This window comes from Siphateles boraxobius, unplaced genomic scaffold, assembly GCF_051911475.1.
Source record: "Siphateles boraxobius isolate OS27281-9 unplaced genomic scaffold, OSU_SipBor_1 130, whole genome shotgun sequence".
Taxonomy (NCBI): domain Eukaryota; kingdom Metazoa; phylum Chordata; class Actinopteri; order Cypriniformes; family Leuciscidae; genus Siphateles; species Siphateles boraxobius.
This window is the reverse complement of record NW_027508734.1, coordinates 15983868-15994311: the sequence shown is the minus strand read 5'-3', so window position 1 is coordinate 15994311 and position 10444 is coordinate 15983868. Positions and strand designations below refer to the sequence as shown.

General features: G+C 40.5%; 2 protein-coding genes across 2 annotated transcripts; one reads left to right on the top strand and one right to left on the bottom strand.

Moving 5' to 3' along the window:
* Nucleotides 1–378: 378 nt before the first annotated feature.
* mrpl52 (mitochondrial ribosomal protein L52) lies at nt 379–2451 on the bottom strand. Its single transcript, XM_077228140.1, has 5 exons — nt 1546–2451; nt 1213–1282; nt 867–934; nt 624–688; nt 379–546 (listed from the first exon to the last, which is right to left on the bottom strand). Exons 1-5 carry the CDS (start codon nt 1577–1579, stop codon nt 400–402), a joined length of 384 nt encoding a protein of 127 aa, XP_077084255.1. The 5' UTR covers nt 1580–2451; the 3' UTR covers nt 379–399.
* A 533-nt stretch (nt 2452–2984) lies between these two features.
* ajuba (ajuba LIM protein) lies at nt 2985–10229 on the top strand. The gene is made up of 8 exons (XM_077228130.1): nt 2985–5700; nt 6715–6816; nt 6953–7020; nt 7637–7699; nt 7789–7919; nt 9246–9297; nt 9380–9448; nt 9561–10229. Exons 1-8 carry the CDS (start codon nt 4236–4238, stop codon nt 9663–9665), a joined length of 2055 nt encoding a protein of 684 aa, XP_077084245.1. The 5' UTR covers nt 2985–4235; the 3' UTR covers nt 9666–10229.
* Nucleotides 10230–10444: the final 215 nt, after the last annotated feature.

Below are 10444 nucleotides of genomic sequence, written 5' to 3'. Positions count from 1 at the left end.
TGAAGGAGGCCTTCACAGGGGAGAGACTAGTCCTAACACTTCAGGACTGCGTTGTCTTCGTGTCCAGGTGCAGGTCTTTCATCAGATCCGGCGGACTGCGGTAAAACTCGGGATAAACAGAGAGACTAATATTAGTGTAGACAATTGAGCAAAACAATCAGATTTTATCCCTGCAATAAGTTTACTGGAAATACTAAAGCATCTGCTTAACCCCTGCGTACACAATGTAGGCTACTGTCCTCCAACAAAATAATAATTGACCACCTTTATAACACAAAACAAAGATTGTTTTTTTCTTCTTCCCATCACTATAACAGAAAATATGCAGTCTTTTAGTGTGTTGGTGTGTTTAGCATTAGAGACAGAAATCGCACAAACTTTTTTTGTCCCCAAGTATCTTTATTTTTTGTTCTTTAATAATAAATTTCCCTTAGGTTTCAGCAATAAGGATTTCAAGTGCTCTTCTTTCTGTTTCTCGGCTTCCTTCCTCTCACACCATTGCTTCATCCCTTCATCCACCTCTGCATTGAGATACACTGCTCTTCTCTAAAAAAAGAGAGAAATTTAAACATCAAATTTTGTTTCTGAAGTTAAATATCAACAGAAAAAAAAAAGAGTCTTACAGCAAACTCCTCTCTTTGCTTTTGTCTGCGGATCTGTCCTTTCATTGGAGGTGCAGGCCTTCCATCTGAAAATCACATAAACGATACAAATCCTTGTCATAGCTCATATTTACATTCCTAGATTTACTGTTTGACAAACACCTTACAACTGATGCATACAATAGAACTGACAAGCACAATACCTCTGTGCTTAACACCAATATTTTTCTTTTGGCAGTCAAGAAAACCTAGAATAAAGTTCACCTGCAAATGACCAGTCAGGTAGATCTGTTATCGGTCCATACTCTGACCCGCCACGTGCTAAACCATTTCTGCAGACAAAAAGGGATCAGGGCAATGAAGAATGTATTTGAACAAACCAAAACACTGGTATCAAGATTAACCATAATAGAATGTAAAGTATGCAAGCATTATGATTTTATCTGGGGTTATCTGGGGGGTTTTCCAACAGGTATAGTCACATTGTTTTGTAGAAATGGTTCGTTTGTTTAATTGGATTTCATATCATTTTAAATATCCTTATTTGTCATCAACCTAATTGCCTTTTTTAAATACAATTTGTTAAAGTCAAACTACATAGGAAACTCACTCCAGTCTCCACTTCTTTCCTGCATGGCTCACACACGTCGATGAAAATGAGCGTATTGACTGCCTCGACACTGTAAATGATGTGAAAATAAAAGTGACCCATTAATAAAAATTTACTGTTTTAAAAATATGACTTTTCTCTCATCAGGTGTTACTTTGTGACACGGTATACTACCATGGACATTTATTAACATGCAGGCGGGCAGCGAGGTTTTATAAGAATAATGTTCATATTTAATTCCTGAGCACAAACCATAATGCCAAAACCAAAATTTTGGCAAAAAGCATGACATGTTTAAAAAAATGCTATAACTTGACTAACAGACTATCTCACCTGCGGAACAAATCGTCCTCAAGGATACTGCCATTTTGGATTATAACAACTACGGTGAGCAAGAGGGACAAAACAAAGACTCTGCAATGGTGTAAGGCGGCGTGACTTATTGCTACCAGTAGATGATGCTGTGGTTTCATTAAATACAACACAGACTTGCCTGATTCACCTGTTGAATAAACTGCAGTTTATTTTCAGCCTTTCTAATCACTACTCGATCTCGAAACAAAAGATAAGATAACATAAACGAGCTACAACGTGTTATCTGGGAAATCGTGTGGCTACCCGGAGTTTATAATGTCTTTTTATGTATACTGTTCTCCTTGTGGTGTTTAGAATAGATTTTAAATAGTCTATAGCACAGAATTGTTTATTTGATTCATTCACAAATTGATTTGAATAACTGACTGGTATGTATTCATTAATTATACAGTCTTAAGGTGACGAAAACATCTTGTAAAAACACGACAGAAAAGCGTTTCTGAAGAACGGCCTTTACACCTTCCGCTTAAATATTAAATTGTCTTTCAGCACCGCCGATCCCCTTCATTCCTCTGGCTCGAGCAGTGCTGAGTAAGCGCTGAAACATTCCCGCGCGCGCTCCCAGACAAGTCCACACTCGCCACAGTGCGCGCGAGCTCGTGCGCGCTCCCACAAAACCGCAGGAGAAGCTGCAGACAAGACCAGAATGGGAGGAGGGAGCTCCGGGGTAGGGAAAAAACGAGGTTTTAAACAAAAGAACAGCACTGGGTCTTTTTAGGGTCTCTGTGGGGTTGAATACAGTAACCGTACGACTGCAGGTCAGTTGTCACCGGAATTTATGCCTCTCGGTAACTATGGAGTAGTGAGAGGCATTTTCCGCGAGGGAAGAAAAGAAAAGCAGTTACATTGTTGCGCTCGCGAAAAGCACACACGCAGCCGACTCACGCTGTCCCAGGGAACTTGGAGGTATCCCTCCGCACATTCCACAGACGAAAGGCACGGCACGACCAATTAGGCCTTAGGGTTGGAAAAATGACACAGAAAATATGTAAGGTCTTCGAGCCATTTACATGTTTTTAGGTTTCCGTGTATTTAAACATTGTTTTAAATCTAATAAACGCCACTTATTGGAATTTTCGTCACGTCTAGCCACATTATGTGTAATAAAAACATCTTACGGTGTTCTAAACAAAAAAATAAACAATTTGATTCATGGCTGTATTTTACCTTTATTTTTGAGTTTGTCTCATTTTGTTTACAGATAGTTCACTTATTTATATCAACTAATTAAACCACGCGTTCTGCCCCCTTAGACTAGCATAATGTAGGCTATGTGTATTTTTCATTTAAGAGATTTTTAAAAAAAGTGTGTGATTATGTCAAGGTTGTTTGTGTAAATCCAAAAAGAAGGCTGAACCAATGGGCACAGTCTGTTTAAAGAAGTTGGTCTGTGTGACGAAATAGTGGGATGCTATTCATGCGCGCTGCCCGGGGGAAAGGTGTTCCGGTCGGGAAAAAAAGCCACAGAGGAAGAAGAAAGGGGGAGGAAGGAAAAAAAATTGGAAAGAAAGAAACTCTACGTTGAACATTTTAGCACAGTTTTCCGGCGTAGGCTGCGCAGTGCGTCTTTATCAACGCGAATATGTTCGGGTGAGCGTTACGCGATCCTCTCTTCGACTCGCTGCAGGTTTTTTGTATTGTTACGCGCTTTTGAAGACTTCCACTCTTGGGGAATAATGGTCATTTTCTTTCAAACTGGACTGGACAAATTCTGCGGGACAACAAGAGGCTTTGATATGCCTTGTACTTTTTTGGCTGAGGAATAAACGCTTTTGAGTTCGAGGATACGGACGACTCATTTATCCGCACAGAGAAACGTTTTCAACTTGCCTTTTTGAAAGCCGCTAGTTGAGACAGGAAGGGGCCACGGTGTATCCCATAACCTGTGTGTTTCACGCGCTGGAAAATTATTCAGCATTTAAACTCTATTGTTCTTTTTTTAAACAACCGGCAGTGCCGTTTATGATAAATCCACAAAGACAAAATCCTAGTGGTTTTTACCCTAATTACAAGACTTGCGAGTGGTTCCGACAACAGTATTGCGGATGTGACTGTGAGACTCGTCTTTTGAATGGATCAGTTCTGCGCGAGTCTGGGACGAGAATTAAAGACTCTTTGAAGCCTGACGGTAGTTCCCACACGTTCATTTGCTCACTGCCGAAGACAAGGCCACAAGTAGCTGCAAAAAAGGATCGCAAACAAATGGAGCAACATGCTTCTGTTCACACGCATGTCCAGCAAATTCATCACAAGCAAACAGTTTGGAAACAAACTGCTTGTTTTTAAGTCTAACCAGTGCGACATGTAGCCTGCAAAAAATGTCATAGTGTTTTTATTTATCTTCAAAGTTAAATATTTATTTTTGTAGCTCATCAGAAAGTATTAGTTTTTAACATTTCGTTTTTATGTGGATTTGTTTTTTTGTTGTTGTTATTGTTTTGTTATTGACTTTTGTTATTGTTGTCACATCTTTTGGTCTGTTATCTCATCTGCTGTTGAATCACTTGAATTGCGCTTGTGTCCACACTGTATTTCACTGTATTTATGTAGAACACTATTTAAACTGTAGTCATTTTATGGTGGCATCTAAGAAAGGTTCAATTCGTACTTTATATTTTATACTGTAGTTGAGCTTATATTAAAACACAATGGATCGACTTGGCAGCAAACTGAAGCAAAAGCTCAAACTGAGTGACTCTGGAAGTGTCAAATTCAGCAAAAAGAAAAATGACTTGGCCAACGCAAATAACAACAGTAATAGCAACAATGCCAATAATGGAACCGCGACACAGATTAATGCCCCCGTGAGCACGCCTCAGTTCCCTCTCTCCTCCGTAGAGGTGTGTGGACAGTCAGCCGGAAGAACTGGCATTTCTCAGAGAATCACATCCTCAAATACCACCTCGGCTGCGGTATCTGAGGACTGTGGGCCTGGGAACGAACATCACCCTTCTACTCTCGCCCCTCTTCGGCGCCGGTCGCCCCAGCAGCGAGCATCTTGCTACTTGCCTGAAACGGCGGAGGGCCGCAATATGTGTGACCAGTTGAGACGAGGCAACTCGCCCAGATGCGAAGGTGACCCGCTGGGGGCGTACAGCTCGAATTCTCGTGTGCCCTTGAAGCAGCGCCGTTATTCTCTTGAGCTCCAGCAGCTTGTTCGCCGCCAACAGCTTCTCGCCCAGCCGCCTCCGCTGTCGTCTGTACCACCTCCGTACCTGTATCCCCGTTCGTCTGCCGTGGAGCCCAGCTTCCTCCACGACTTAGAGCGTCATAAGCGCTTGTCCCTGCAGGAAGCTCTGTTCTACAAGCGTTTGAGTTCGGGTGGCGAACCCTGGGACAGCGGACGCCCTGCTTCCCTCTCTCATCCACCGCAGAGGACCCATGACAGTGGCGTAGGGGGTTTCTTCTTCCCCCCTGCACCAGCGTTGAGCCCCTGCTCTTCTTTCAGCTTGCAGGAGTCCGTTTTGGCGAGCCCTCGGTCTAGTTTTGCGAGTAGTACCGCAAGTGGAGGAGGCGGCGGTGGCGGGAGTCCCATGGGAAGCCGGTGCAGCAGTAACCGGACGAGCGGCATCAGTTTGGGCTACGACACCCGCCACACACCCGGGCCCGGCCAGCAGCTGCAGCTCTCCTCTACCCAACTCGGTGGTGCCACCTCGGGTCAGGTTTACTCTGTACTGGCATCAGGGAAAACTGGAGTGCCCCCTGTGGAGATTTGGAGGGAAACGGTGTTGGGAGGAAGTGCGCACGACAGCCGTCACTCGTATCCGCCTGCACTGAGCACACACACTGCAACCTTGCACCGAGCAGAACCAGAATGGGGTCCCATTGACCAGCGGGGATCAAGAGGTGAAGATGTGGGCGAGAGGGCACGACACTCCGACTTGCCAGGAACCCGCTACCAGCAGGAGCTCACCCGCCTGATATTGAGCGATGCTGCCCTGGAGGGAGAAGCGTTACTTGGGGGTCTGACGTTAAAAGAACAACCTGTGTCTACCACCATTCTAGCCAGCTCCGCATCTACCCCAGCCACGGCCGGAGTTCCAGGGAAATCCCTGGAAGAACAGTCAGCTGGAAGGGAATCGTCGATATCTGCGGACAGACAGGAGTACTTTGGTGAGATCACTAACTCATCCAATTTGGCTAGTTTGTTTATGACTAATGATGTGCCTCTCTGGCAATAGGCCGTGAATGTGTGTGATGTGGTGAGATGAAAACTGCTTCAGACCTGCTAAAACCGGCAAACATTCTCTGAAGCAAAAAGCAAGAGATAAAACGCATCCATTCAGACTTCAAAAATACATACTAGCCCTCCTTTTTCAGCCCGTTTCTCTAACTAACCATAATAATTAACTTGCAAGTCACTGAGCGAATGTATAACCCCTCCACCCAAGGCTACATAGTATTCTGACCAGACTCCAAAGTCAAAAATATCTGCCTAGAGCGAGCATAGTGATTATGCATGACCCTAAATTACAGGCTCTGTGGTACGCTGGTCATACCAAAGAGCTGTGAGTAATACAGTAGGACAGAGGCTGTGTGTGTGTATAAGCGCTCTCAGCTTTCGACCAGCCACAGTTTGAGCGAGGGTGTGTTCATGTGTGTTAGCATGCACTAGCGTGTGCTGGCGTGTGCTTGTTTAGCTCAGGTATTTGAGTCCTGAGGGAAGGCTCTCTCACACATTTAATTGTGAGGGTAGGGTGTGTGTTTGTGCCTTATGTGTGTGTAGTGCTCTGTTGCGAAAAGGAAACCTCCCTGTTGTCTGAAAAGCACCTGTGTAAAGTTGAGGACATTACCTCATTCCGACACATTACAATATCTAATTCCTGTATCCAACAACCTATTAGACTTTTTTCCCCAAGTAATGAATGGGTTGTGGATCTCAGGTCAGATTTATCGGTATGTGTTGTACTGTTACAACAAGAAACAAACCCACTGGCTGGTATTATGGGGGAAGAATGCAGAGACATGTATTTTTGAGTCCAGACAGCTTTGCCACCGTGTTTTATGTAATTGGTTATGATTGGATGATGACCTCATTGTCCTCAATAGAGTTGTGTGTGTGTGTGTTGTGATGCATCTGTTTATAGTATACTCAAACAGTGTTTGTGGTTGTATTCTTGCTTTCAGGTACATGTGTGAAGTGTGGTAAGGGCGTATATGGTGCAGATAATGCTTGCCAGGCTCTGGACAGCCTGTATCACACCCGCTGCTTCACATGCGTTTCCTGTGGTGAGTTATCAGTCCCCAGGAATCAGTAATGCAACACTTAAGTCATAACCAAGGCCAGTATTTCAGTACCTCTTCATTTGGGACAGTATCTCTCATGATGGTCTGAACATCTCTCTTATCTTGTTTTTACTTGTAGGGCGAACTCTCCGAAACAAGGACTTTTACAATGTCAGTGGCTCGGTTTACTGTAAGGAGGATTACATGGTAAGGATGACTTCTTGCAAAAAAAAAAAAAAAAAAAAAAATATATATATATATAATTTTTTTTTTTTCATTTTAACTTCATGTGTTAATTCTCATATTAATTGTAGCCAGTGTTTAAGGGGTTGAAGGTGTGTGTGTGTGTGTGTGTAAATATTATCCAAAAGGACATCTGCCACTCAAAAAAGAAAGAAAAAACAGTGGGCATTTCGGAAAGAGAATAAGATACAAAAATATATGAATGGGTATTTCCTAATGAGATGTGAAAGTATGCGCTAGTTTTTGTGAGAAAATAACCACTATATTTTAATATAATATATATATATATATATTTAAAATTTTATATATTTAATATTTCCTTTTTAAAGTCTTTAATTTATGTTTTACTTTAAAAAGGTTGTTTAAAAATATATATCTTATATATCTCATTTATTTAATAATGTAAACAATAATAATGATGATGATAATATTTAGAATATATATTTTAAATGTATTGTTATTATTTAAAATGTTTTACACTCTTTTATATTCAGTATTTCTTAAAAAAAAAATGTTGTTATAATAATAATAATCTAAAGAATATTCAATCATTTTCCTAATCTGCCTTGGTGTCCATTAGTTCTCAGGCTTCCAGGATGCAGCTGAGAAGTGCAGTGTTTGTGGTCACCTCATCTTGGAGCAGGTTTGTGGTCTTTGTGTGAGGTCAGTGTCAGTGTTTTAAGGTTGTGTAGGGTGAGTGTTCACAGCTCTCTGTTTGTGTGTATTACTAAGATTCTGCAGGCTCTAGGGAACTCTTATCACCCGGGATGTTTCCGCTGTACGGTCTGCTCAAAGGCTTTGGACGGAGTGCCATTCACAGTGGACTACCTCAACAACGTCTACTGCGTATCTGACTACAACAGGTCTGTTAGACTGAACAGTGTGACAAATGACATGACGACATATCTATTTGCAATTTGTCTAACATTAACATTTGCTCTGAAACCCTTTTTTCCAGATTTGTTTTATTTAATCAAATTATGTTAAAAGTGTGGCAGAACCACATACAACAGTAAAAAAAAAAGCATGTGTATATATATAAATGTATATTATAAATAAATATATACAATGTCCTTTATCTCTTTTAAAAGATTGCTGTATTATGACGATTAATGCATTGTTTTTCTATTTACTGAAGAAAAAGAAAACAATTGAAAAGGAGCATGTTGATCCAATTCCCTGTACCATTCTTTTAAAGAAATTAATACTTTTATTCAGAAAGGACACAATAAATTGATTAAGAGTAACTTTTAAATTGTTACAAACATATTTTTTTTTACATTTTCTATTCATCAAAGAATCAAAAATGTATCAGTTTATACAATATTAAACAGCACAACCTTTTCCTGTGATAAAAATAAGAAATTGATATCAGCATATAAGAGTGATTTCTGAAGGATCATGTGACACTGAAGACATGGAGTAATGATGCTGAAAATTCAGCTTTGACATCACAGGAATACATTAAATTATAAAATATATATTTAAACAGAAAAGTGTTATTTTAAATTGTAATAATATTTCACAATATTCCTGTTTTTACTGTATTTTTGATTATAAAGTTTGTTTTACAAATGTTGCTCTCATTAAAAATAATCTATTAAGGCTTTTTTTGTGAAATAATCACAATCAAATTGATAGTAATTCATTTTAATTTAAAGGTGCTCTAAGCGATGTCGAGTGACATCACTTCTTGTTGACGTTTAAAGTATTGTCAAACAAAACGAAGGCTAGCTAGACCCTCCCTCCTCCTCATCCGCGCACTAACCCCCCAAACCGCACCCCCAAACCCTTCTTATCGATTATTGGCTGGAACAGTTTATGTTTCGTGGCGCGGGTTAGCCCAGTTTGTTTTTTGTTGCCGTTTGTGGAGCCTGGGGTGTCTGCAGAGACCGTGTTTTTTTACAGTGTGTTCAGGGGACAGGCAGCTAGCGGATAGTGATGAGATGTTTGTTGTATGTGACAAAAAATGTTTTGGCCTAAAAAACGCGTGGCATCGCTTTGAGCACCTTTAAAAGATAGCATAGCAGTTGATTTTAATAAAGAGATATTTTGGGAAAAGTTGATTCCTCAAGTGTCACCTGATTGTTGCGGTGTCTGAATGTTCTATCATCACTGGGCACCTCCAAAACATCTGCATTTACAAGCTGTTACTGTGGATTACATTTTTTTCCTCTTCTGTTCCTCAGGACGTTTGCTCCCAAATGCGCTGCCTGTTTACAACCCATATTACCTGCTGAGGTAAATAATTCCCCAGTCGTTTCACAGATGCTTTCAGGAGAATGTTCAAGATCTTGATTTTGTGTGTGTGTGTGTGTTTCAGGGCAGTGAGGAGATCCTCAGGGTGGTGTCAATGAACAAAGATTATCACTTTGAGTGCTATCACTGTGAGGTAGGTATTATGGAAAGTAGCTTGGATAAGCTGATTGTCGGTGATTTTGTCGTGTCAGATAAGAGCTACATGTTATCGCACAGGCTTGTAATACTTTCTTCCTCTTCTTCAGGAGTGTGGGAAGCAGCTGTCTGATGAGCTTGGATCTCAGTGCTTCCCTCTGGATTCCCACCTCCTCTGCCACTCTTGCCACATGACCAGGGTGTGTCACACATAACCCTTCCCCTCACAACACATACTGAAATGAGAACTAATGTGCCTGACCAACATAAACTACTTTGTACTCTCATATGCACACTAGTGACCACTGTAAATTGTTGCCTTTCTAATGTGTGTCTCTTCTATGGCAACTCTATTTTTGAAGATAGTGAGAGGGGAGAAATCACTCTTACTGAGACATGAGGTCATAGTACATTTCAAATGCAAATACCAGCACTGGTAAAAACTATACCACCCCCTAGTGGCTGGGAAATGCAGCAACTGAATCCTGCTGAACAAAATATTTCTATACAAGTTCTCGGAGTTTAAGATTATCGCCTGCTTCATTACTAGAGGGAGTTGAAATATCAAAGAACACTGTTTTACTCCCATATCTACTGTTTGTTGTAGGGAAAGAACAAGGGATTTTTTTGCTTAACATCTTTTTTTTATATTTAATATCACTAGCAAAGATTTTGCACTTAAACATGTTTACCTATTAAGAGAATTTTTTTTAATAAAGTGATTGCAAAAGGTTAAAAACATTCCTGTATCTGTTTTAATAAATAAATATCTGTGTGTATGAATGTGTTATTTTCTTATGCAATTCACACATCCAAAAATCAGAATTCAAACACTGACAATTATTAATGGGATTTATCTCTCTTTTCAAAAGCTTTCAGGGTAATTTCTCAATTGAATGGTATTGGTCTGGATGATTAAATTCAAACAATTGTTTAGAGTAGAAATAACTCAAAAGACTGACGTTTCACACCTTTTTGTATTCAATTTTAAGCC

What these genes read in the sequence shown, in the direction of transcription:
- mrpl52 (XM_077228140.1), bottom strand. Translation starts at nt 1,579, where the DNA reads ATGGCAGTATCCTTGAGGACGATTTGTTCCGCAG. An exon ending in GAGGACGATTTGTTCCGCAG is followed by an intron (nt 1,283 to 1,545) that starts GTGAGATAGTCT and finishes CATCATTTACAG; the next exon opens with TGTCGAGGCAGTCAATACGC. An exon ending in ACCTGACTGGTCATTTGCAG is followed by an intron (nt 689 to 866) that starts GTGAACTTTATT and finishes TGTGATTTTCAG; the next exon opens with ATGGAAGGCCTGCACCTCCA.
- ajuba (XM_077228130.1), top strand. Translation starts at nt 4,236, where the DNA reads ATGGATCGACTTGGCAGCAAACTGAAGCAAAAGCTCAAACTGAGTGAC. An exon ending in GGACAGACAGGAGTACTTTG is followed by an intron (nt 5,701 to 6,714) that starts GTGAGATCACTA and finishes TCTTGCTTTCAG; the next exon opens with GTACATGTGTGAAGTGTGGT. An exon ending in ACTGTAAGGAGGATTACATG is followed by an intron (nt 7,021 to 7,636) that starts GTAAGGATGACT and finishes GGTGTCCATTAG; the next exon opens with TTCTCAGGCTTCCAGGATGC.